At 38.7% G+C, this 27,352-nt stretch overlaps 1 protein-coding gene across 4 annotated transcripts in view; it reads left to right on the top strand.

Moving 5' to 3' along the window:
* Positions 1-3,715: 3,715 nt before the first annotated feature.
* The window catches only part of tpk1 (thiamin pyrophosphokinase 1), a 79,099-nt gene continuing 55,462 nt past the window's right edge, over positions 3,716-27,352 (top strand). Inside the window, exons 1-5 of one of the 4 annotated variants that reach the window (XM_006794676.3) lie at positions 3,731-3,767; positions 4,300-4,330; positions 5,104-5,264; positions 11,360-11,434; positions 23,338-23,407. In XM_006794676.3, coding sequence (XP_006794739.1) covers positions 5,156-5,264; positions 11,360-11,434; positions 23,338-23,407 — 254 coding nt within the window. In that variant the 5' untranslated portion in view covers positions 3,731-3,767; positions 4,300-4,330; positions 5,104-5,155. Of the gene's footprint in view, positions 3,768-4,299; positions 4,345-5,103; positions 5,265-11,359; positions 11,435-23,337; positions 23,408-27,352 lie in introns of all 4 variants that reach the window. The other 3 variants (XM_035909441.2, XM_006794677.3, XM_006794680.3) reach the window with 3 other exon arrangements.

Here is a 27,352-nt window from a genome sequence, read left to right as displayed (position 1 = left end):
TCTGTGATGTCACATGTCAACATATAGAAAACTACAGATTACTTAATCTGCATCCTTCTCCTATTTCCTACCCCTCCCCCAGAAATGGTGTAACATTTCATTCAGAAATCATTCATGTAATTTAAGTAAATAAATAAGATGTCCTCACATTTGATAATAATGATACTCAGAGGAGTTCATTGTTGACTCAATCACTATAAGGATCCCAGGTCCTTTGGCTACAAAACATGTTCAGATAATCAGCCCTCCACCAGCCTGCGTGACACTTGGCACATGCTGTTTATGCTGATATGAATTTTTTGGTCTCTAAGTGTGGGACTGTGCATTACACCCAAACATTTCCACTATATGGTCTCATTTGTCCAAAAGACATTGCTCCACAAGTCTTGTGGTTTGTTCAGATGCAAATTTGCCATCTTCTTTTAGAGCGAAGAGGCTTCTTGGCAACAGTCCCAAAAACACCATACTTGTTCAGTCTTTTCCTAATTTTACTGTCATGAACTTTAACATTTAACACGCTAACTGAGGCCTTTAGAGAGTGAAATGTAGCTCTTGGGTTTTTTACTGTTTCTCTGAGCATTGCTCAGAGAAAAGTCTGCCCTTGGTGTGAATGTGCTGGGGCATCCACTCCTGAGAAGATTAGCGACTGTTTTGAATGTTTTCCATTTGCGAATAATCTTTCCTACTATAAAATGATGAACTTCAAATGTGTGGACATGGTCTTATAACCCTCCCCAGACTGCTGGAGAGTAACAATCGCTTCTCTAAGATCTGTCTTTCCTCCTAAACACATTCAAACAAGCAATATAGTTAATCTGTGATCGTATTAACCCAACTTCAAGATCTGTGAAGGACTGGGTTATTATTATTTTTGAGTGATGTTTTGATGTGTAAAATCTCAGAATAGCAGGGACATCGGTCGGGAGCTGCATGTGAAATCTGTCTTACTTAAGTCATTCTCTTAAGTATTGAAAATTGGTTGCCATCATGCCAAGAGCTAAATAACCCTCTGGGACAAGTAAGAGATTTCAAAAGATATTTTTCTACAATAAAAAAAAAGATCTAAAAGAGCTCTCAATTTTAAGCAAATGCCAATTTGCCAAAGAATGGCTGTCCCAGGAAATTAACTCAAAGAGCTTCCTGTCAGATGCAACATAATTCTCCAAGAAACCCAAATCTTTAGGTCAGTTGTGCAGCTGTAGCCATTAAACTACTGGGGAATGCAGTTAGTTTGCTAATGAACAAAAGCATGGTTTTTGGAATAATGTGCTCTAAACAGTGTGTTTAGCCACACTAACAATAGAAAAGTGTGTTGCAAGCCAAATATAGCTTACACCAACTGTTAAGCATGGTGGTGGAAATTTTATGTTTCGGGGTTGCATTACTGCCTCGGGGACTGGGCAGCTTGCTGTCATTGGCTCAATAATGAATTTTTCATTGTATCAAAAAGTGTGTGAAGATAATGTGAGGCCATCTGTCCAAGAGCTGATGCTGAGCTGGAAGGAGACCTTTTCAGCAGAATAATGATCCTACAAGCGCTGGCACATTTACCAAGCATGCTTCAAAAAGAAGAAATTGAGGGTTACAAAATGGACTGGTCGAAGTCTAGATTAAAAATCTTATTAAATATTGTATATGAAACAAGAAGTACAAGGAAACCAAGAGATGAAATGATGAGGGTACTCAGAAGAATACATCTGTTCATATTTCTGTTGTATAAATTATAGATGGGGCTAATTTTCTTTGTATGTCGTTTTAAACTGTAGTCACTGAATGGAGTGTTTGCTCATTTAAAAATGTTTCATGAATTTTCTTACAATGCAGGTGGAGCTTCTCAATATTTACAATTTGCACAATGCAAAGGAAGCCATTGCATTAAACGTTTCTTCAAAATCCAGAAAAAAACTGATTTATTTGCCATCACTGGAAATCCTGAGATTGGCAGTCAACTTTGAAATACACTTTAAAGAATGCAATCCCTGCCTTCTTTACAACCTGAGCTAAGAGTGCCGGGTTGGTGACATGCTGAGTTTCTAATGACTGACAGAAAAGTTGTCAGTGTAGCGTCAGCTGTTAAATATTCAGCGTCCATCAATCACTTGTTTCATTATAGCCGCGCACCTCAACTGCTCATGAGAAAGTGGCTGCATTGTCATCTTTATCTAGTTCACCACTGACCCACATTTTGTTACTACCTACAAATAGTCAAGCTGAAAAAAATATCAGGGAATTCTAAGCAGTAAAAGTGTTTCAGAGGGGGAAGTGTAGGGTCAAAAAAAAAGTTTAAACAGGAAAAAAAAAAAAGCTAAACGAGAAAGGAAGGGAAATAGTAGTAAATATTGGAAAGACTGATGTCCAAGAACGAGGCGGATTGGTTAGATGGATGCACTGTGAAAGAGAAATCTGATCAAACATTCAGTGGGTGTAGGCTTGTAAAAGAAATCCTTTCCAATGAAGAATGCACTGAGCCAGGAATTTATTCATAGATGCATTTATAATGCATGCCCACAGAATGAATGACTTCCCGTAGCACATGTGTGCACGTGCGTGTGACTTACACATACATGTTTGTGCAAAACTTCGAGTGTGTACATTGCATGTGCAGCGTGTCAGGGAGATAGAACAACTGCTGATTGATGAGACAACGTTTGTTTTAACGAGCCTCTGGAGTGGCTTCACCTTGAGAAAGATTTGGTTGCTCACTTTACAGTGCTTCTACTGTCGTCTGGAGATATCTGAGGCATACACCATCAGTCTATTGCTCGCATTCGTGTGTGTATGTGTGCTTGTTTTGTGTGTTTACCTTTCTGTGTTTTGCTTGTGCATTTTTTTTGTACAGCAAGTGTGAGATTTGGTGCCCCTGTCTACGAGAACAGCAGAGGGAAAGCTAAGTGATAGGGTGTGGGTGTAACTGGGTGCTATAAATTAACGTTGAAGCATTATTTCAATTATCCTGACCTACTTAACCACTAAACCAATAAATCTACATGTCTAAGAAACCTTAACAGCCAAAAAACAACCGAAAAAACAGAAATGTTTTATCATATCTTGCTATACATCTCATAAAGACATGAGAACTGATGTAAATGTTTCAAATTTTCAAAATCATTCATATCTACCTTTGAATGGCAGCATGATAAAGACACTGGGATACGGGTTAATCCACCACCTTGCTGTACTTTCTTAAAGCAGGACCACACCTGCTAAATCAATGAAGCATGTAAATGTCAGACTATTAATGCTTCATTAAACTAAAGCACGGGTCATTGACAACAGTGCAGATTTGCTTCCTGACATTTTAACATTTTTAAATTTTACATATAACGCCACATGTAAACACAATATGACAGCACAGCAAGCTTTTGAATGTGATTTGTTTTGCCATCTTTAATGAAAAACACAGCTTTTTTGTTGCGTAGTTATTAAATTTGACATCTTTTCGCTGCCCTTATAGCATGGATAGTGCAGGTAAACTTAAAGGAGAGAGAACAGCAGTTATTTCCTCTTATATAGTAAAAAAAAAAGAAAAAAAAAAGAAATAAATCAAACTGTCAGGTTAAATTATTTATAATTGTTCAGATTTCCTTAAGAAACCCTGGGACTACCTTGGAGAATTCCCATTTGGGAGCACAAAGAAGCGCCATTTCCACGCTTGGCCTCTAGGGGTCACCATAACAAACACGAGCCGCTGATCATTCCCCTCTCTGCACGCATCCTTCCCTCTCGTTGACTGTTTACTCCATCAATGGCGGAAGCGGCTTAAGTCTGTGAGTGTATAAAGGATTTCTTTCAAAGTAAAGCACTGATAGCTTCACAGTGTGAAGTCAGAGTGTTTATGTGTCGCTTTTGTTGAAGTCGGACTGTTGTGTCTGTGACGGGAGGACTTCTCTTCGTCACGTGTTGCACGTGAAGTGGGAGAAATGCTTGTGAAAATGAATGAACGATCTTTAGGTCGAGCACTTAAGAGAAGGGCTGTGTTAATATGTGACAAGAGCTAATTTTCTTTGTCGGTTAGTATTAAAGAAGCAACGAGACGATGCAATGTACTTTCATTCAGTCCAGAGTGTGTATGGAGTATTAAAGAGAGAGAGAAATGAGGGAGAAAGACAGGAAAACTTCCCACTATTAAACAACAAATCTATTTTAGAAAGAGAAAATAAAAAACTGCCTGCACTATATCTTTGAGAGTCCACCGTGAGGGGAGGGTCTGATCGTTATCGAGGGCTAGCTGTTAAAGGTTCAGCTGAGTTCAGAGTACTATAATGATCATTAAACCCTGCTGCACTTTTTTTTTCGTAGTTTGCTCTGCTTCGGTTGCTAAAGCTGGAAGGTGAGCAGATTCAGGTGAAGTATGTATTTGTTTTAGTGCTGTCATCAGCTGGTTCGTGAGGTTTTAGGAGTATTTAGCCTTTTTGGGCTTTTATATGCCCTGGTTATCTACAGGGTTGTTACTTTCTTTTTTCATATAAGGTACGGTTTACAGAGTCACAGCTTTTAATTTTCCTTTAATGAATCTGTCATATATTATGACCTTCAAACATTCCAGCCTGCCCAAAAGATATTCAGTTTGCTGTCACATCAGATATGCAAAAGCCACACATTTGAGAAAAAAGGTTGGGTGTTAAGATTTCTGTTAACAGATTAGTCAATCAATAACTACCTGGGCTCCATTTTTAACTTTAGTTCCTCTTTAGTACAGATGGTGTTATATTTTTCACAGGTATTGTGCTTGATTAATTGATTAAATTAATCAGAAAGTGAATTAAAAAAAAATTCACATCAGTTTGTCATTGTTGCTAAACCAGAAGATTATTGACATAAACAAGAAGACTGAGGCAAATTTGCTGAAATGCAGCCAAGTCCACATGACCCATCAGTCAAAGAAGACAGATATATTAGCAAAGAAAAATAATTATTAGTTGCAACCCTGTTGTGTCGGTATTGTGTGTTGAAACATGCGTGTAAACCTTGAAGTTGCATAGCTTCCATGTGGATGTTTGTATTTTTAATCAGTTTGCTTGTTTTAGGGAGAATTAATAGTTCAGTACAAGCCTGGTCAGAGGTAGACATTTAAATGACTTTCTTTCTTTGTTGGCTTACAAGCAAAGAATAAAAGTAGAAAACAGACGGACAAAAGGAAGAATAGCAGCAACATATGCCCTGTTCTCCTCAAGTCCAAGTGAGTCGACTGATTGAAGACAGGCTGCTGTGGATCCTAGCCATGGATGAAAAGATGACACCTTTGGACTGCCTGCTGCCCTCAGGTACTGCCTTTCAAACTCACATTCCCTCACCAGAAAAACACATGCACACAATCAATCAAATCTGAAGGTTCATGCACAGATGCATACGTCTTTTTTTTTTTCCAGTTGTTGTTGTTTTGTCATACACAAACTATACTCTTGTGTGGGGCACCCACCCACACACAGACGATCGCAATGCATCTGATCAAAATTCACGCTTACTCGCATCACTGTCACACTTGTCTTCCTCCCTCTGCTTCTCCCACTCACTCCGACACACCGTCTTTGGGGAATTAGAACTCAAAAACAAATCACTTGCACTTTCATGACAACAGTGTACATATGTATGAGACATGCCTTCCCTTCTCTTTTGCTGAAAGGGGTTTTTGATGTTTTTGCTTTAAAGGGGTGGTTTAATTAAGTTTGATCTTTCTAAAATCGAATAATCTTTCTTGCGTCTGAATGAAATGCCTGACATCACATAAATTCTCCTTGTTCCAACAAAACATTTTAGATCCATATTAAATATGTCTAAGTTCAGTACATAGCACATTTATTATCTCATTTCCAAAGGCATGCTAACACGTTACAATAGAATCCATTACCCTAATGATAATCTGACACATTCTGTGCCCAGTGATGCTCCTAAAAAAGAAACTCTCCAGATGGCTGGCTGCCCTACAGACCTGAGAAGGAAGCTGGTTATATCTGCCTTTAGCCACTGCTCTCAGGTCAAGGTTTATGTGAGCTCTCTGGTGGTATGAGCTTCGAGGAAGGAAAGCTGATGTGAGCCGAAGGGCAGGTTATTACCAGACCTGTAAAGGTCAACGGGATCGTACAACAATTTGGCCTGTAGAACAGACAGCAGACACTTGTACTTTCCTCAGGCTCGAGTTACATTTATTAGTTCCATGTAATTCCTGACAACTGTACTCATTTTATTAGCTAAAATCTAATGCAGTCAGCTGCAACAGCTCTACCGTGAATTCCACTGTTAATACCGTGCTTTGACCTAACCAGGAACACAAAGTAGAATAATCCACCTTACTGACCACATGAACAGAAATGGAAAAGAAGCTTTGCAAAAGTTCGGTACTGTGCAAAAGTCTCGAGGGTTCCCCTCATTTCTTCATGTTTTGCATCCAAGGAGCCAACCATTTTTTTTTGTTACCTACCTAAAGAATGAATCAGTGTTGTGTCTACACATAACACACACATTTGTTTCCATTTGTTTAGTTCAGTCCATGAAAAATGCCAAAGATAACTCAGTTTGACAGACATAAAATAATATTTTTGCCTTAACAAGGTGAATTCCAAAAAGCTATGGAACATAAACTTGGCATATTACAGCATGGTGTGCGGTTTGCTCTTAAAAAGTTTAAGGAAACTGAACAACTGAAAGCCAAAATTAAGAATTGTCATGGCTCTGTCATGGTTTGAGCTGCCTTTCAGTCAGTAGTGTTGAAGATCTTGTCGAAACTGATGGAAATAGGGATGTACAGTCAGATAACATACAATACCCAATGGAAAATATGTTATGAAGAAGCCGGGACCTCAAAATTATTGGAGCAGTGTGGGATCACCTTGACAGAGCAGAATAAAAGCCTTTTGAAACAACCTTCAAGAAGCCTGGAGAAAGATTCACGAAGACTACTTAAAGAAGAAAGCTTGCCTAAGAGAGTTCAGGCTGTTTTGAAGAATAAAAGTCATCATGGCAAATATCAACTTTCAAGTTAGTTTGAGTTGTATTCACCTTATACTGTGTTTCAATAAATGTTTGCTGCATCTGTTTCAGTGAACCACCGATTACTTTATAAAGCAACGTATAACATAATGGAGTAGAAGAGTATATTTCAGGTCATTGGTGGTGAGTTAATACATTTTATGAAAATTTGACCCAGGTTAGAAATATTATTCTTCAACTAAAAGATATGATAAAATGTTAAATCCACGGTATGCTGAGCACTGTCTGAGGTCTGGCTTTTCTCACGCTTTCTGGATTCCTTGGCATCTAACTATCACAGGTACACACTGTGTGTAGTTTTACTGATAAGATATAGATGAATCTGAGGTCTGAGTCCTAGAAAAATTGTCCTTTTAATCAGTCTTGGTGCTCTGTGGCATTCGTTGCATTCTTGAAGTCATTTCTTGAAGTGTTGTCATTTTTTTATAACCACCCTACTTCAACCTGCTACTGTTTGGATAGCTATACTGCTGATCTCTCTTCTTGTGTATGCCTCACAGTTCCTAGAGTGGAATGTTACTGGGTTTATTTTGTATGAACGTGAAATTCTTAGCAATAAAGTAAGAAACAGAAGGAAATGAAGGTTTAACTGAAAATGGGAACATTTTGGGAACAGTTTGCTATAAATAGGCTGATATTAATTGAATAAAGCAACAACAACAACAACAACAACAAACTTGTTTGCTTGCCTCTGTTCATCAGTTAATGTGTTGGCTCTAGGCTGAGCATTTATTAATGCTAATGTTACGATTAAGCTGCATGCTTATAGTTTGTCTCTCAGTTATATTGAGAGTGAGCTAAATATAGGGATTTAAATCAGATCATAAAGTATAATCACAATCTAAAGCTTGTACTCAATTGAGCTAAAGTAATTAGTAAATTAACTTTAATTGACTTGAGTATGACTGAAAACAACAATTATGATATTTACAGAAGTTGTTTTAAAAGTGTCTTATGATAAAGAGCTGTGCACTCACAAGCCACTTCATTAGGTACACCTCACTAGTACCAGATTGGACCCCCTTTTGGATTCAGAAATGCTTTAATTTTTCAGATTTCTCATCCTTGATGTCAATCTCCTGTTCCACCACATCCCTTAGGTGCTCTATTCGACTGAGATATGGTAAATGGCCTGTATTTGTATAGCGCTTTTACTAGTCCCCCCTAGGGACCCCAAAGCGCTTTACACACCCAGTCATCCACCCATTCACACACACATTCACACACTGGTGGAGGCAAGCTACAGTTGTAGCCACAGCTGCCCTGGGGCAGACTGACAGAAGCGAGGCTGCCATATCGCACCAGATCTGATGATTGTGGAGGCCATTTGAGTAGAGTTGAGTTTTGTGACAGGATGTCTTATCCTGTTGGAAGCATCCATCAGAAGATCGGTATACACTGGTTATTAAGGGATGGACTTGGTCGGCAACAATATGAGTCTGTGGTGTTTAAACAATGTTTGCTTGATACTAAGGAGTGATCAGGCGTCTCATCAGACCCAGACCAGGCAGTGTTTTTCTGAACTTCTACTGTCCAAACTCCCTTCAGTCACCTTTCTTCTTTATTCTGATGTTCAGTTTGAACTTCTGCAGGTCATCACGAATGCCTGACTTGATTAGCTGATTCAATATTCATGTTAAGAAGCTAATATAGTGGGCAATGAGTGCATATTCTCAGCTTTCTGCCTTTCAGCACATACTCGCTGTTTCTCTCCATTAAACTGACCCAGTTTGTAGTTTTGCCATTGACATACGAAATAAATAATTTGAAGGCACTCTTTCAACTTGTGATGGTCTCCAATGAATTATCTAGCATATTTTATCAAAAATATTTATTACATTAAAGCACATTTGAGTCACATCTCATTTATTGTTGTCTAAAGCACTACAATCATCTTGTTCAACTGCAGAGGCGTACTTTTGCTGCATGCTTGTGTGCACAGGGTATGTTTGTATGTACTTGACATTCTCACACACGTGCATTATTTGTCCATAGATAGAACTGCTGTTGATTTTCTATTTGTGTACAGCTTGAAAGTCAGTAACGCACGGAGACCGACATCAGTCAAGAGACACTCACTCATGTCAGGAAGCTATCAGCAGTTTTGAAGCATTCATTGAAACAAATGTTTACTCAAGCATGTTAGATCAGCGTTACAGGCTGCAATGTTGCATTTGCTCACTGTACAAATCCAAGATTTACGCTAGAGATTCTCCGGGTGTGCAAATAATCCGCAGAATGATGCAGAAGCAACCAAATCACATACACTCCCGGTGTTATAATTTTGTGGATAAATTTGTCACTTGCTATTAAAGGTGTAAGTTTTTTTTACCCAAGTGCACAGTATAGCGATACACTTTTAGAATATATTTATATGGCTTCCTTAGTTTAATCTCTTGGAGGAAATACTTATCTAGACTCTCTGAGGAGGATATAAGAACAGCCCCTGGATGTCTGCATTTTAAAATCCCTAGTGTGCACAGTTAGCCTTTTAAATTTCATCATTTTAATTATAAATACTTATTTCTGGAATATCTTTGTGCCAGCTTATGTGTTTTGGATACTCCGTACGTGTGTGCGCGCGTGTGCACGCGTGTTTGTAGTATTTATGCTGTCTGGCACTTTTAAGAGAATCCCAAGGTGACATTTCTTTGAAACGGAGTGCAGGAAAGGCCACGCGCCTCCTCTTGTGTGTGTCTGTTTGTGTGTGGGGGGTGGGGTGGGAAGGTGAGTGTTTGTGTGTCGAAGGGTTATCTGAAAAGTCACGGCTGGTTGAGTTTGCCTTTTGTTCTCTGTACACCTCCAGCCAATTAAGAGACAAGACTGACAAATCTTCTCCTCCTCTTTCTCCACCTCACCTACCCCCGCCCGTGCATCGTGCTCTCTTTTCCCCCTCCTTTGTGTCGCCTCTTTATCCTCTCTTCCTTTCCTCGACTTTTTTACCACAGCCGGCTGGGGTTTGGCTTTTGGATTGGAAATGACCTTCTAGTGATGTGAACTTTTTAACAACATCAAGCCCACTGCTGCAACAAAGTCACAAACCCAAAGGACATTTTATTTCTCCACACTTTCTCAGCCAAGCCTAAATGCACTTTTTACACCCGAGGGTCCAAAATCCCCCCCCAAAAAAGAGCTTTTTTTCCCCAGGTGATGCACATTTTGCTGTGAGAAATTGATGATGAAACCTGAAGTATATATTTTTTTTCTTTCTATGCTTTTGCATTTTTTCCTCCATACTGGGGAAACTGGGAGGGATACAGGCTTTACTGGATATTTCTTGTTTCGCAGTTATGGAATTTACATAAATTTGCTTTAGGAGAGAGTAATCGCAAGGTGGTGTTTCAAGTTGCAGATAGCATTTTGGATTTGTTATAAAAGAAAGCCTTAAACATTGATGGGAAAGCATTTATAAGAGCAGACATGAGAGCGAAAGATAAATGAGCATGAAAAGTGCGATGGTGAGGGGAAGAAAGGTTGTGCTTTAGTCTTTGGTCCATTAAAGCTTTTCTAGCAGCTCTGTTTTTACATTGTCAATGAATGTTTCCATTTTTTCCCATTTCCTGCAGATAGATAAATGACAATTCTAAAGTATTAGTCAGGGGATCTGCATTAGCAGCAGAGCAAAGAAAAGCTAAAAGCGAGATTGATGGGAGCTTCAGGGAAGAAATGGGTTTATGAAAAGCAGCACCATGAGAGAGACTTTGACAAAGAAACGCAGAGGTACACTGATAAGAAAGAGATGAGGATGACAGAAAAGGTTTAGCTTTGTTTTCATGTGTGATATGTAACTAAGGTTAAAGATTTTAAATGGCAAAAAATGAAATGCGTGCAAGTGTGGGTACTGATTTTCTTTATTTTTCTTTAACAAATGGTAGGTATCCAGACATTGATTGTGACCCTGATTAAAGAGATTAAAGGCAGTATAATCAAGGGAAATCACTGTCTGAGCTGGATGCACACTGTCCATAGTGGTGTTAGGCTTTGTTATCTTCTACTGTTGCAAACAAACCCTTTGCAGCTTAATTGGATCGAGTGGGAACCAATTTTGATTTCTCAAGAAACCAAGACTTGCTTGAAATGAATTCATTTTTTAATCTTCTCTCTTATTTTCTTCTTTCCTTTGTGGAGCCTTATAATAACCTTGTTATTGCTGCTTTGTTTTTTATTCTTTTTTTTAAAAAATATATTCCATGCGACAAACAGTCTCCAGTCTGGATTTAAAGGTATTAATTTGAACTTGCAAGTAATGACATGTTCTAGCGTTGCCATTTTGCTACGTGTTACTGATTATGCTCCATCAGTCGTCTGTGTTTTCTATCTGATTGTTTATTATTTACACATTTCCCCTTTTCCTTGTGTCTGTTCCTTTCAGGCAAACAGAGGATCTGTCTGATCATACTGAACCAGCCGCTGGATAAGGACCACCTACATATCCTCTGGAGTAAAGGTACATTTCTCACACATGACAAATATAGATCAGACAACAGACAAGCCCCTTTTACAGCACTTATATCACATTTGCATTGATTTGCACCGAACATGTATTCCCCAGTTGTTTTTTGTCATACTGTGCTCTCTAGTCTGTGTGGCCTTCACTCTGCCATGTCACTGAAAGTGCTCCTTCCCCACTCTCTGCCTACCTTTTCCTTTTCCTTTCTGCTTTCTGCATTGGTACAAATTTTATTTATTGTTTTGATTGCTTCTTTAGCTGAATGAGTTTAACAGTTATTACAATCAAAACAAAATTTGTTTTTTAAAAAAGGGCATTTCCATTATGAATGAACTGGTGGACGGTAAATTATTAAAAAATAAATTAAAATATTGTTAATTTCAGTAATGTAATTTCTGGTTTCTTGATTTGTGTCTGACTGCCTTTGTGTCTGCTGTTCTCGCCTGTCTCGCTGTCTGTTTGCATTAGAGTGAGGCTGTGCTCTTCAGACACACACAGGGTAACTTGAGAGCAGAAAAGCAATACAGACTTTACCGTATAACTTCCTTGAGCTGAAGACTATTATGCTCACTATCGCTAAGTACTACAATGGCTGTCATTTCTTAAATACCTGTGGTCAAACAAGAACATATGCGCATCAGCCACAACACCTGCCTAACCTTGTGATGGTATCTAGCTTGGTCTGGTGGAGCCCTCAAATTTGGTGGCTGGCTTGATAATGCCTTGGACTCTGGCATGGATTTTTGTCTGGTGCTCTATGCAAGATCTTGCATAGAGGTGGTAGATCAGCCCAAAACAGGCAGAGCTTGGAAGCAGTTGGGACCAGAGTCACCAAGAACATCACTGATCATAAACAATGCTAATGGATTGAAACCATTGACTGTAGAAAACATGGATGAAGCGACAGCACCCCAAAAATGAAGCCAAAACGTCTCTATCGCCCCCTGGTGTCTGGCTGCAGTATAGGTCATAAACTACTGGGACTGGAGTCAGACTAAAATAAATTTATTCTCCTCAGATAATTTTTTTCCAAAGATTCTTTCTTTTATTTTCAATAGTTCTCATCACATTGATTGCTGTCCAAGAGGTCTCCTTTCCCATAAGTTTGATTCTAATTCCTACCAATTCCTGCTGAAGATTTCCCTGTGAGGGAGCTGCTGGTGAAGATCATGAGTCCTGCTTGATCAATGCCATGAGCTTCAGTCTTCCTGGTGTTTCTTAAATGATGCCTCTTGCAGTGGGTCAACAGAACTTCTGGCACAGGACAGATGATGAAAGAAAGGCAAGAAGTTTCTCCAAACCTCTGGACCCAGGAAACCCAGCTTGGTCCTGATGGTCTCCCTCACTAGTTTCTCTCCAGGGTGAATGTAGCTGTTGATATAATATGGACTCTATTATTAAATGAAAAGAACAAATTAGACTACACTACTGAAACCTTGTGCTGCTGTTTTTAAAGTCTCCATGTTACCAGGGTGTAGAGATTTAAACAGTTTTAGATCCATTACACTCACAGTCTTAAATGTTAAAATCTCAAAGGACAGCATTATATTTTTGATATTAACAGTAACTCTGGGCCACTGTGGAGTGTGCAGATGATCTCATCGCTGTCTAAAAATGGATAAAAAAACATAAGGAGTGCTGAATCCTTCAATAATACAGACTATTAGAGTAACAAGTGTGTAGCATCGCTAACTAGCTAGCAACAAGCCTCCAACACAGTGCGTATGCTAGCGGCTAATCTAGCAAAAGATTTAATAACAGAGTGATTTTAGATGTTTTAGATAAGATAAGATGATAAGCTGCGTGTTTTTTTTTTTTTTTTATTTTATAACAGTGACATGGTTGTATTTACCTTAATTAAACGAGTCGTCAGTCGCTGTAAACCAGCAAAAAACTCGAGCTGGCAGGCTAAGTAAAAAGTGTAAAGGGGCGTGTTTGCGGTCATGTCCAGCGGGTGTGTGGGTGGGAGCGTTACACAGTCGCTCCACCTCAAGTCACTACTGCGCAGACTCTGGCTCCAAATTTGCAAGATGGCAGCCTCCACAAGCGGGATATTTTGGCTTCATTTTTGCACAATGGTAGGAGGCACTGTCGCGTCGTCCATCTTTTCTACAGTCAATGATTGAAACTTACAGCACCTGGAAGTCCCCCCTGCTCAAGAAGTCTTTGGAGCAGGAGAAATGCCAAGTATGACTCAAAGAGCACAATCCCCAATTTTAACTGTATGCTTCAACCTTCTACGTAACCTGAAGTGCTCCTCTGATAAAATGTAACTACACATCAGGTCCACGGATACCTTGTCTTGAATGGGGTGGAAGATTGCAGTGTAGGGATGGCAGGAGTTTCTGGTTAATACAGTGGCTTGCAAAAGTCCCCCTTGAACTTTGCCACTTTATTGGACTTCCACGTGAAAGACCAATACAAAGTGGTGTACACACAATCGAGAATCTGTGGCAAGATCTGAAAACTGCTGTTCACAAACGCTGTCCATCTAATCTGACTGAGCTGGAGCTGTTCTGCAAAGAAGAATGGGCAAGGATTTCAGTCTCTAGATGTGCAAAGCTGGTAGAGACATACTCTAAAAGACTGGCAGCTGTAATTGGAGCAAAAGGTGGTTCCACAAAGTATTGATTCAGGGAGCTGAATAATTATGCACACCCCACTTTTCAGTTATTTATTTGTGAAAAATGTTTGGAATCATGTATGATTTTTGTTCCACTTCTCACGTGTGCACCACTTTTTATTGGTCTTTCACGTGGAATTCCAATAAAATTGATTCATGTTTGTGGCTGTAATGTGACAAAATGTGGAAAAGTTCAAGGGGGCCGAATACTTTTACAAGCCACTGTATGCAAGTCAGGACGTAAATTTCCCTTAGAAGTCTAAATCAAACTTTACAATGACCCAAAAGCCACACAACAAAGGAGTGACTAAAGAAGTGCAATTAGATCATAGAGTGGCCTAGCCAGTCTCCAGACATCAGTCCTGTAGAAAACCTGTGGAGATACCAAGAACTTCAAATTGCCAAGCAGCAGCCAAGAAACCTAAAAGATTTAGAGAAATTATGCAAAGAGGAGTGGGCCTAAATCCATCCTGAAATTGAGACAGTTACCAACTGCAAGAAACATCTCACATCTGTTTGCCAACAAAGGGTTTTCCACCAAGTACTAAGACTTGTTTTTCTTGGGGATAAAATCTTTTTTTCAGTCACATGCAAATCCATTTGTAACTTATATGTAATGTATTTTTTCCCCCTGGATTCTCGGTTGATATTCCATATGCCTCCATTAAAATTAAACTACAGTAAAAATTAGAGATCGTGTCTTTGGAAGTAAGCAAACATAGAAAGTCAGCAGAGGAATAAATAAGTATTTCCCAACTACATACTCATAACCAAAGACCAGGATACCACTTGGAAACTCCAAGTAGGCTAGATACTCTGAAGTGTTGCTTGGTGCATACGTACACATACAGCCAGAGCCTTACCCTGTACATTATACGGGCTTATTAAAAGGCAAATAAGCTCTGGGTATTTGTCTGTACAGTCCAGACTCTAAATTACAAAGAAATGGGTGAAAGGCAGGTACACCCTGGATTGGTCGCCAGTCTATCAGAAAATTTAATGCAGAATTGGCTGTACAATCGTAGTTGCACAGTACAAGCTCACTGAATGGCTCCACTTTAGCACACTCAGAAAAGCAGTTATGGCCAAGGGCATTTTGATCGTTGTTGTTGAAGATGAGTAGAATTGTGCTCAGTCACTTTCACATCAGCAACCTGCTGGTCACAAGTTTGCTGGTAGTTTATGGACCAAGGAAATCTCTTAGATTCTAGGCACTTCCTTGTGGTAACTAGGGGGCATGCAAGAACTCCATGAATAGTCTGAGTCACTTTATCAGAGTATAAAACAAAAAGAAACTCAGAAAATATGTGTGTAAGACTAGTTGTTAAAAGATTAAAAATAGATTAAAAATAGATTTTTGAACAAAAGTAGAGCTTCAGACTCCCTAAGGTGTTGTTTATTAGATGCATTGATGCATGGAGTTATGCTAGCTGACTGTGATGTATTAAATATATAAACCAGGCAGTGTCATGATAACCTACATTCTATAGCTTTGTTTATTTATTTTTCTTTTTAATCACTGATCAAAAACAGCACCGCTCTGAACTAGAATAACTTTAAAATTCTCATTTATTTGACCTGGATCACTGGTTTTCCCTCAGTTTTGATGATCACCTGAAAATACAATAAAACTGTACGCTAATATATGAAATATGATGTATGTAATTAGCAAACTTATCCAGTCATGGAGGAAGGTTAGTAAACAAAATAACTTTGAAGGCAAACGTGGGATTGAAACCACTTCAGGTGGAATTTTAATGAATGTGGCTTTGATATTCTTATCAACTTAGCAAAAAAGAGGCACCTCCGCTTTATCCATCGCACAGCAGCTGTATAGTAACAAATATGTTGCTCACTTGATTTTTGCTTTTGCATAAGAGAACCAGTGAAAAGTGTTTAATAACACAAGACAAACCAATCTTCCTGATGAGATTTCACACCAAAACCTGCCTGCTACCCAACATGATGAAGATTGCTTTTCTTTTCTTTTTGTTATGTCTATAGTTCTATATAATTGTATAAAGAAAAAATATACATATGAGTGCATATATACCCAAAAAGCTGTCTGTCCCATTAAATTTTCATTAATCCGTTGAATGTCTTGAGAGAATTTTCTTCACACTTCTGATTACATTTTGATGGCCAGAGTTTTTTAATTACTGGAAAATGTAACACAAATAGAGGGATTAAATAGTATAGCAATGACCGCATCTTCACTGCACTCTGTTTTCCTGTAACCTAGGAGAACATGCTGACACTAATCTTTGGTGTCCATCTAATAGGTAGGTTCAGGGTCTTGACTATATAAGTCATTAGACTGACTGACATGTGTTTAAACTACAGCCTCACCTGGTGGGGCACACAGCTGCAATGTGACAATTTTGTTAGTTATCACGTTCAATTCGCTGCTGTATGACGGACGCAAGAATCATAAAAATCATCAAACAGAGCAAGTGCACCATTTGGCAGCAGCTGAAAACATGATGCGGCTTGATTGTGTCATGCGATGATTTGTGCATTTGGCTGTGCTAAGACAGTGTTACTTTGATGAAAAAAGTGATTTTGGCTGCTTTCTGAAGTGCCAAAACAATGCTGTGGTTTTGATGTCAAATTGCGAGGCTCTCTTGAACACAAAAAGAGTTTTGATCAGTTTTGGTCTTGGCAGCAGTGCACACTGGGACTTCAAGAAGTTTTGACAAGATGATGATTGTGTGTGAGTGGCGCTTCTCAGATCTCTCATGGTTCAATGGTAAACACAGTTGTGGCAAGTTTATCATCCCATGCTTGATGTGCGATGCATTTTTAATTTTGTTTTTGGCTAAGCAGATGCCTGCGTGTGCATGAGCGTGTCTGAGTGCGAGCCACTCTCCAAATGGTTGTTCACCTGGAGGCATCATAGCCAGGTCTCCACCCTTACATAGACAAACATCTGGAGTATCTCACAAACATGCACACACTTTCAGGTCCTCTGATCTGGTGCCCCTGGGGCCCCCCACCCCTCATTACCTGTGGGAGAGGTAGAGCAGCAGGGAGCACAGCGGTGATGGAGGCTACAAGAGCGCAAAGCTGATCAAAGGGGAAACTCATTTACTGGTGCCAAGTGTAATGTTGTGAAGTGAGATCAACCTGCTTATCTCACCAACCCAACCTTTCACTCATCATCAGTCACCCGCTCACTCATTCACTCAGTCACGCATTTACTTGCTTTGAGATTCCTCACTTGCTCATTGAACAGCAACACAAACAAGCAGTTTAGCAAATCAAGGTGATTCAGTGAAGGTGACCCTGTCTGCAAAACAAAACTGACCTGAGTTGGCTACAAGTGCATCAATCAGTCATTTGATGACGTTGAGCAGCTTGCTAAAGTTGAAGGTTGCAAACATCACCCATCAGGAATATCAGCCTTGCCAGTAAGAAGCATTTATGAACACATCAGATGGAGCTAATAGGTATGTGGAGAATTCAAAGAGAGAAGCCATTAGCAAGGTTGGAGCTCCAAAAATTCCAACAAGACTTTCAAAGACGGATGGGGAGAAAAAGATTTGAAAATTTACCACCTAGAGTAATAAAGGGAAGGCTAGAGTAGTGTAAGAAGTATCAGAGTTGAGTTATAGAAAATGAGATGGTTGTGCAGGGAATCAATCATATTTGAGGAAAGGTGTGGGGTGCGTAGTGGATCTGAGGACAGGGTGAAATATGGAGGGGGGAGGTGGTATGATAGATGAAGTGAGGGTGTCGAGGCATCATAATAAGGATAATAATCTTTTCACCACTCGTCGTGACCGTTTGCCCTCTCCTGTACAGAGCTAAAGCCCCAACCTGACAGGTATTAATCTTCCTAGCAAAAACCCATCAATACAGGCTTTCTGTATGTACAATATAACAATATATAAATATACATTTATAGCACAGTCACACATGAGCATATGTGGGTGTTTCCACATCATACCTAAAGCAGCATCACAGTTTGTCAAAAACTGGTAAAATTACAGGTTTAGTTACGTGTGTGTGGAAGTGCAGAGTGAATGACAAGTCAGGATGTCTTGGAAGCCTGCAGGGAGGGATTAGAGTCAGTAGTTTATTTACAAGGTCATCTCCTCTTCATTTCTTCTGCTGTCCCCACTCAGCTCACATCATATTGCCATCAGGAATGATGAGAGATCTACAGTGGCATCCAGACGTTTGGGTCCCTAGCATTTTTCTTACTGCGAGTCTGAGCGAGTCAAAGGTGGCCTGATTTCCAAATGGAATTCTTTAATATTTTAATTGTTCTTATTTTTTTTCTTCATATTTTTTTTTTATTTCTGGCTTTCACAGTTTGAAATAATAAAAAATACAAAGAATCCCCCCCCCCAAAAAAACCTTAAAGCAAACGTTTTTTCACAGCACATTGCGAGTATACAATAACTTCCTTTTTGGTAAGCTTGTAAGTACTTTTTGTAGAGATAAGAGTCTTTTGATTCTTTTTGAAGGATTTTCTATTATTATTATTCACTACAAAAGGCTTCAGGTCATGCTTGTTCCCCTGATGCCCTGCTTTTTGGATGTCTATCCACAGACTTTCAGTCATGTCTTACCTAAAGAGGTCACCCTACCTAGTCGATTGGTGGGCTTTAGAGGATGATTTTCCTGTTATAGAAGCCATCCTCTTCATCCTTTTTTCAGCATTTTTAGACAATATGAAGTTTGATTACAAAATTTGCTGATTTTGATTGAATCCATTCATTGCTCTGCCAATGAACTCTTTCCTGTGCCACTGACTGGACTAAACACAAGCTCAAAGGATGATTAATTTATCCATATGTCTGTGAAGGTTGTCAGTCATCCAGGTCATCGTAGTCTAAGGAGCTTGGAAAGAAAAGCGTCTGGACTTGTTTAAGTTGCTTGAAGACGTTTCACCTCTCATCCAAGAAGCTTCAGTTCTAAGGGTAAAATGGTGGAGAGTCCCAGATTTAAACCCAGTGGAAGTTTCCCTCCAAAGAGGGACAAAGGACCCCCTGATGATCCTCTACCTAATCACATGAGCCGAGGTGTGAAAATGGGTGTGGGTCACAATCAGCCAGGGTTTCAGGTGAGCTCATTGTGAAACCTGGCCCCTCCCTATCATGTGATTTCCTGAGGTCAGGTGGCCCAGGATGTGAGTGGGTGTTAAGGCGTCTGGGAAGGGTTCTCAAAACTGGATTATAGATGGCAGACAGTTGGTGTCGTAAACCAACTGTTAAAGTCTTTTATTTCCAAGCTCCTTAGACAAGTTATCCATATGCTTCCACCAAACTTCTTCAGCCTTTTCTTAAAATCCAAATGTGTTTCTGCTTCAAAAATACAGAAAAAACAAAACTGTTATAACTTTGTCAGTCCACAGACCCTGTTTCCAAGATACATTAAGATTGTTACACCACCACTACAGAGGCTTCAAAATCTTCTTCAAGGCCTCTTTTGGAGAAATAAGTGATTTGCCACTCTGCTCATCCTGTGAACAATTTTCTTGGAAAGTTCTCTTATAGATCTTAGCATGACCTCCACATACTTGTTAATTTCTATTTCTTAACTGTATTATTAAATGAGCAAGTGGCTACCCCAAAACCATTTTTCGTCTGTTCTCTATGGGCATCAATTATTTTCAGAATGCTAGGCAGCTGCTTATGCTTACCCATGACTGCTGATTGATAGGACAAGGTCTAAGCACTATGTATAACATTGAAATTTGCATCCTATGCCCTTTTAGCTTTTGAACAGGCTAAAAGGACACTCTGTGAAGCCATAGCCTTAACAGAGTAATAAAGGTCTGAGACCTTGGTAAAAGTTATGAAAGTTTGAACTCTGTCCGAACTTTAGCATAGCACTCCTTCACTCTTTCCTTTGAAAATATACAAAATAAAATTAATAATGTAGAAAGTAATATTTAATATTTAACATCATGCCTTTTGGACATCAGTTTAACAGTGACATAAATTCTGGGTTCCCAAAACCTTTATGCCGCTGTGTTTGTATGTATGTGAATGAGCTTGTTAGGCTCAAATGCCCTAATGTGAAGGAGAAGATGAGTTAATTGTTGTATTTGGGGTCTTCTTCAAACAACAGAATAACAGTAATTAGATTTTACTGCCTGTGGATAGAGTACAGATGGAGAGATAATCTTTCTCAAGTTCGGTTTACCCACTTGAGCCATTTACTGTGATGAAGACAAATGGGACATTGAGAAATCTGTTGTGTGCACATTTCTGACTCTAAAGGATTTGTGTCAAGAATAGCAATGTTAAAGCAGGAGAACTCACTTTCTGAGTATTTGACATGCAGAAATGAAGCAAAGGCCTTCACAGTGACAATTTAGAGGGGAAAAAATACAAGTAACCATAGAAAATTAGCCAGTGAGTCACAGGCATTTGATCCAACCTGGTCCCAAGGGCTGACGCTAATTCAGTTTACTTCAGCATGGCCACACCGTATCATGTATAAAATGTCTTTAAATGGGGATTATCAGTCACATGTCAGCTGACTGTCTGACCAAATAAATGCTCCTCAAGCAATTTTCTGACCACTGGCAAAGCTATGGAGAAATATATTTCAGGCCTCTACATCAGTTGACATTTAACATGCAAACATTCTCGCTATAATACACCAAATCACTGTCTGTGTGTCTGCAAACGCCACTTGCAAGATGATCATTCGCCAAGAAATCATTGTATTTGCAGCAAAATGTTATAGGACACTTTCTTAACCCATTTACTCGAAATAAACTGTAAATATAACAAATTAATTGGTCGCCTATTGAGCAGAGTCATGCTAACACTTGTTAAGAACAGGTAGTTTCTTGCTTGCTTAACAAATACATAGCTTTTGGTTTTGTGCTGTTACACAACTGCTCAATAATTATTATCTTATGAGATTGCTTTTTTTTAACTCATTGCTGTAAACTGTCCTTATTTTAAGTCAGGCAGGAGGTTGTACTGTAAAAACAATCTTTTATAAAATTTTCTATTTGCATTTTAAAGTCATGTAAAGTTAAAATGGTCTTTTAGACACTACTGGAAGTACTGCACATCTAAACAAGTATTGTCTAGGAGAAGTCTCCGGCTCTAAAGTGTTACTGAGTGACGGACTAGCAGCTCTTTTTCTTACAACTTGAATGTGTCGAGATTACCAGATCACTACAAGTAAAATAAATATAGCCACGCTATTGCATGTAATAATCATGGCTACAAATGACAATACATCATTTTGAAACATTTTTCTGATGTTGGTAAGGCTTTTAGATTTACTGTAACCACATGTGTTTGTACGCTTAAACGGAATGCAATATAGACAGAGCTGCAAAAAAAACAACTGACAGACAGAAGTTACTGTTCTCAAATTTGTGTGAAGTCTGAAAATTATTCAGTGTCTGTGTGTGTGTGCACACTTATACACAGATAATGACTGATAGCTTCACAGTCTGTCACCGGTCTTAAAGGAAAGTTCTGTTTTTTGAGGAGTTGTCATTTGAAAAGTTTCTCAGCCTTTGCTCTCTGTCAGAGATAATGAGTCATTTACATTCCAATCATTTCTTGACGTGAAACATCGGCAGCAGGTGGTGGAGGTTATGAATAAAAGCAGTACCTTCCGTATAAGTGTCTTATTTACATCAGTGCAAATGCATCTGCGTTGTCACTCTTTAAGAGCTAAGGGTGAGGAGAGTTAGACTCAGAATGTGAGAATAATCATTCTTCTCCTTTTATCTCGCTAATTGCGTCCAATTTAGCATACGTTTAAATGTGATTTACAGTATGTAGGTGTGATGTACATTGTTAAGTCCTTCACATATTTTTAGAAGCCACGGTGCTGCTGATGTGTTAAAAGTTGTGCCATATGTAAAAGTAATGGAAGTCGGTTTTAGCACCTATTTCAAGTTGACACTGTTGTACATCTGTTGTATTTCTTGTCACAGTTCACTCAGTATGTGCATGTATGAGGTGTGAAAATCAGTGCGTCTTTCTCCAGGAGTGTGAGTTTTTTTTCCTTTTTTTTTTTTTTTTTTTATACCACAGCCAAACATCTTTTCAGCATTGTTTAGTTAATAATGAAACACCTAGGAATGCAAAGTAATATTCAAACGCTAAATACCACTTTATTTAGACTAATGTCGTCTTTTCTAAGTTCACATTAAATCTGAAGTAAACTTTGGGGGGTTCCGTGTTCCAAACACAACACAGAGTTATATCAAGCGTATGAAAAGTACTGGGTTGGGGGAATGGACACAGTTCTTGAAAAGAAAGCTTTAGAGACATAAAAATGCACGAGTGTTGCCCGTCTCTGTGGTGCAGGCTTTAGTTAGTTTTAAACAAGGTGAAAGTAAAACTTTGGCTGATCCTTTGAAGTTTTCCCTTGTGTGAACACGGCAGCCCTAAACAGAAAAGGGCTCTTAAAAAATAGGTTGCGTGTTAAATTTGAATAGAATAGAAGCAGAGAGAGAGAGAGCATACATTTGCAAATGGTTTGCATCTAATTTAGTGCAACTTGAATAATATTTTAAGAATGGCAAATAATCCCATCATTTGAGTGTTACTTAAAGCTAAAAAGATAAGTGCTCTTTCGCTGCCTTTCCCTTTTAAAGGGTCAAATAGCTTTAACCATAATGCTTTGCTGGCACTGTGGAACGCGCCGCTTGTAATGTTTTCATTGGGAGAAAGTGGTTTCTTTCTAACTAATTTGGACCTTATTCAAACTTTGTACATTTCTGCAGTGATTGAAGTAAATCCATTTATCAAAAAACCTTTGGAATGCTGATGTTGGCGTTCAAAGTACTTTGTTAAAAATAACACATTGTTAATGTTATATAAGTCCCTTGTATAAATGTGTTTTTTGAAAAAAAAAACAACAACACTTGACACATTTTGAAAGGAAACTTTTCGGGGATAAAAAGAGCGAGTGTGAATTACATTTATTAGAAGTGACAGTGGAAAGCTGTCGCGTGTGAGCTGGTTCATAATGATAGCATATCTAAATATACACGCTCCTTAATTATTTTATTTTTCGCACTCATAATGGCACATTTCTTAATTATGGTAATGAGGCATATGGAAAAAAAATTAAAGTTATGGTATATGGTAAAATAAAAATTGACTCAAGAAATCCTGAAGTGACTGTATCCAGGTTACCGATCCATAAGAGACTTGATCAACACTACATGTGTGTTTGTAAAGGTTTGAAGAGAATCTTGTTGCACCTTTAGAGGAAATTGTAGAAATATGCACCATTTATTTCAAACAAACTGGATAAATATGCGTCTTTCTTTCTATAGCTCTCTTGAGGGCATGTGCTGATGGAGCTGCTAATCACCTTCATAACATCACAGCTGGGGACCGCGACAGGTGAGACGACCTCGCGTCACATTTGCATTAGTTAATATGTGCTTTCTCTAAAGTGCCTTTGTTTTTGTGCTTACTTGTATGATTTGGAGAATTTTAATTACACAAAGGAATTGTTTAGATATTTTACTCCAAGTGCTATGTTTTGGGTTCAGCAACTGTGTGTCTGGTTTCTGTGACTTCTGTGCATGACTCTACGCCTGCTCTCCAGCTCAGATCTATCCTGTATGTGTGCCACATGTGTGTTTGACAGAGTATTTTAGGAGTGCATTCTGTTGCAGCATTTGTGTGTGCGTGTGCGTGTGAGGCTAATGGAGGACTGCTGTCAGGTCAGAGATGGATCTGGGGATCACTGGGTCCCTGAAGTGTTCAGGCTTTCACATTAACACCCAGCATGTGAGCACGAGCCTGTGTTTTGTCAGGGTGTGAATGGGATGTTGTGTGTGTTTGTCTGTCGACGTGCATGTTCTTTCTCTTCTTTCAATGTAACAAACTTTCAAGTTGTAGACATCTCTTTAATGTCTTTGAGGCCCATTAACTTCCTCACAAGAAAAACTTATATTAGTCCTTAAAAAGAGAAAATACATCAATCATGTTTTTTTTTTAAATTTTCAAGCCAAAATATTATTGCCTGAAAGTATGTAGTTATGCTGGGCATATTATTTATTTATCTTTATTTACTTTTGTTCGATCAAATATGTCAAGTTTGGTAAAAGCAAGCTAGTTAGAGTTAAAGCATGAGGTCATGAATTGTACACTTTTCAGCCACCTTATTAGTTACACGTTATTAGTGCCAGGTTGGATTGTTTTTTGCTTTCAGAACTGAATGTTTCATCAGAAATTGAGACTCATGAGACCAGGAGATGGTTTTTCAATGTTCTGCTTATCTTTTTTGGTGAACCCATACAAGTTTTAGCCTCCGTTTCCTGTTCTTAGCTGACAGGAAGCATACCAGGTGACGTCTTCTGCTGCTGTAGCCCATCTCCTTCATTGTTAGCTGTGTTGTGCATTCATAGATGCTCTTCTGCATATCTTGTGACAAGTGGTCCCTACTTTAAGTTAATATCTAGGTAACATATTTATATTATTATTATTTTTCTTTTTCAGACCATTCCAGAGATATGTGCAGTAAAATATGTGTGAATCAGCACTTTCTAAAATACATGTTCAGAACCACTTGACCATATCGACATGCCTGGATGTGTTTGGTTGTTTGCGTATTTGCGTTAATGAGTAACTGAACAGATGTACCTAATAAAGTGGCTGTGTGTAGTGTTGTAAATTCTAGCAGTTTTTTCAAAAACAACAGCTTACCTGGATTATCTGTAACTCTGCAAAACAGACTAAGAACAAGAAAAATATGAGTGGAATAAAAGAAGAGTAAAAGTATAATTGGATTGATTAAAAATGTTAATTTATGGCCAGTGCACTGTTACATGATCAAGACAAATGTGAGCTGAAAACCAATAAAATGTTATTTTCCAGCCACAGTAATAGCTAAAAAATTATAGTTACAAATGACTGCTGCAAATATGAAACAACAAAACTGCCATTTCAGTTCAGTGTTATAACAAAGTGTTTTGAGCAAGACAGTTTCATCTGATCAATACTATAAACAGGGTGAGGTAAAGCCCTGCATGCTGCAGGTTGACTGCAGTGCACTTTACCATATATTATGACAATGCTCAAACAGCAACTATCATTTCTAATAAGCTAGTAAGACTGTCTTTTGTGTGTTTTTTGCTCTGCTTTAAAAATAAAGCAAGCTATATATATAGATATATAGATCTATGTTGTGTGTCTGTCACATACGCCATGTGAGTCTTGATGGCAGAAGCATTACACTTAGTTCTGTGTAGTTGTGTGACACAGCAGATTCATCATCTGACCCCTCAGCTCGAGCTCTGTCAGCAGGCTGTACAGTGGAGCTGTCAGCTATGCCCGCCTTTTAGCCTGAGTGCTCCAAACACTAACAGCATCTGTCCTCAAAAGTTATGCATTACACTGCTGGGAGAGTGCGGGAGAGGAGGGAAGAAAGGGAGGGGATGCTTATGGGTGTGGAAGTGTAAATCAATCACCAGCAAGTTAAGATGTATTTAACCCAACATTACCATAACTAATGGACTAGAGAGAGGGATAGAAAAGGAGGAAGGGATAGAGAAATGCAGGTAATCAATCAAAGCCAAATTTTATGAGAGCATAACGGTGCTGGAACACAGACAAGAGCAGCAACTTTCCCATGAATCAAATATAATTCAGCAGTGTGAGGTATGAGGGAGATAAATAGGAAGAGAAAAGCAGAAGAAATGTATTAAAAACAAAGAGAAGTTGAAGATAAAGATGTAGTACATCCAGTGGGCATGCTCTTCTATACTAATGTGGGAGTGCACGTTGAGCTTTCCCCGAATTATGTATAAACGCATTATAGAATTTCTTTTCTTTTCTTTTTTAATATTCATTTACATACAGAGCAAATTGTACTCAAAAATAAAAAAGCTGTTAGTTCAGTGTTCTAAACTCTCACTTGGAGATCAGCAGACTCATAAAATGATTAATCCCTTCAAATTCCTGCAAGTAATCCAGAAAAATTGCAGTGCTTCACTACGGGGGCACATTCATACTCGTGCCCCCATAGTGAAGAACGATAGGACTAGGACTGCACAGTCGAATTTGAATCTTGATCATAATTTTGTTTTCCTACAATTAAATTAACATTATTAAGTAATATTAAAAAATGCCTGCTGAGCCAATTAAAATGCAAAGCAAAAGCAACCCTAGAACAATGCCTGATGATGTGCCTGCATGTGCCAGTCAAAACTGTGCACTGTAACTATGCTGCTTGATGTTTCCTGGATGAGTAACACTACATCACAAGACAAATCCATCCATTCATCAATCCATCCTCTTCCACTTATGCATTTCACGGTCGGGCATACAACAATCATCGATTCAAATGTCTGTAACAGCAGAAGGTGAAGAGCTTTTTTCTCAAAGCAAATACTTCCGATTTAGTGATCAACCAAAGATATGTTATCCCCTCACGCAATGATTTACTCTAATTGGCAATACCTCCACTGTACAGTATGCAAAACATCACATGGAAGGAAAAACGGATCTCACAGATGTTGAATACTTTTCTCTGGATTTTTTCTTCATATCCATTATGCAGGTACGAAGTGAAACACTTTCTATTGTCCTTCTAAGAGAGGGACTTAATAAACGGGAATGTAGAACAAGGTTAATGAGAAAGCCGAGCGATTTTTCTTTTTCTTTATTTTTTAGAGATGCACTGAATTTAGTTGACTTTGGAGGACCAATTTTAGTTTGCTGTAGTAAGAATGTAGAACAACATGGATGTGAAAGCAGTGTTCAAATGACAGTCCATTAAAAACAGTTTTGTCACTAAAATCAAGGTAAGGTTGTGAGAAATAGTAGTGATCTCAATATTGATTAAAGTAATTGTGAGTATCCTTTTGGCCATAATTAGTGTCTGGTGGTGGGATGTCGGGGGTAAGTCTTTGAGTTGCAGAATGGGGTTTTCATGGATTTTCTTGTCCTTCAGTTTGACCATAGTTTCTGCTTTGTTTGCCAGTGAAGACAAAAGACATTCAAAATTGAAATTTTCCAACAATGCGATTTTATTAATGCTTTCTTTCAAATGTGGACGATGTCAAACCATAAAAAGTGAAGTGAGACTTTGCGGGGTTTTTTCCACATATGTGGCTGTGACTATGATTTCCATCAAAGAATAATGAGAATAATGTTTCTGGTCAACCTTCACATTCTTCTGTACTGCCACAAGAGCAGAGTGGGTGGACGGCCTCCTACAGTTAAAAGAAAGGCGCCACGTAATCTTCTGTCAAAACAGGCTTAATGGTAGACATTAGGGATGTAGAGAGGAGGGGGTGCTTCAGGCTAAGGCTCTCTGCCTCTCATGATGAGTCAAAC

Source organism: Neolamprologus brichardi, chromosome 9 (assembly GCF_056152115.1).
Source record: "Neolamprologus brichardi isolate AB-2024 chromosome 9, ASM5615211v1, whole genome shotgun sequence".
Taxonomy (NCBI): domain Eukaryota; kingdom Metazoa; phylum Chordata; class Actinopteri; order Cichliformes; family Cichlidae; genus Neolamprologus; species Neolamprologus brichardi.
The sequence above is the reverse complement of the archived record's forward strand: the minus strand, read 5'-3'. Positions and strand labels throughout refer to the sequence as shown.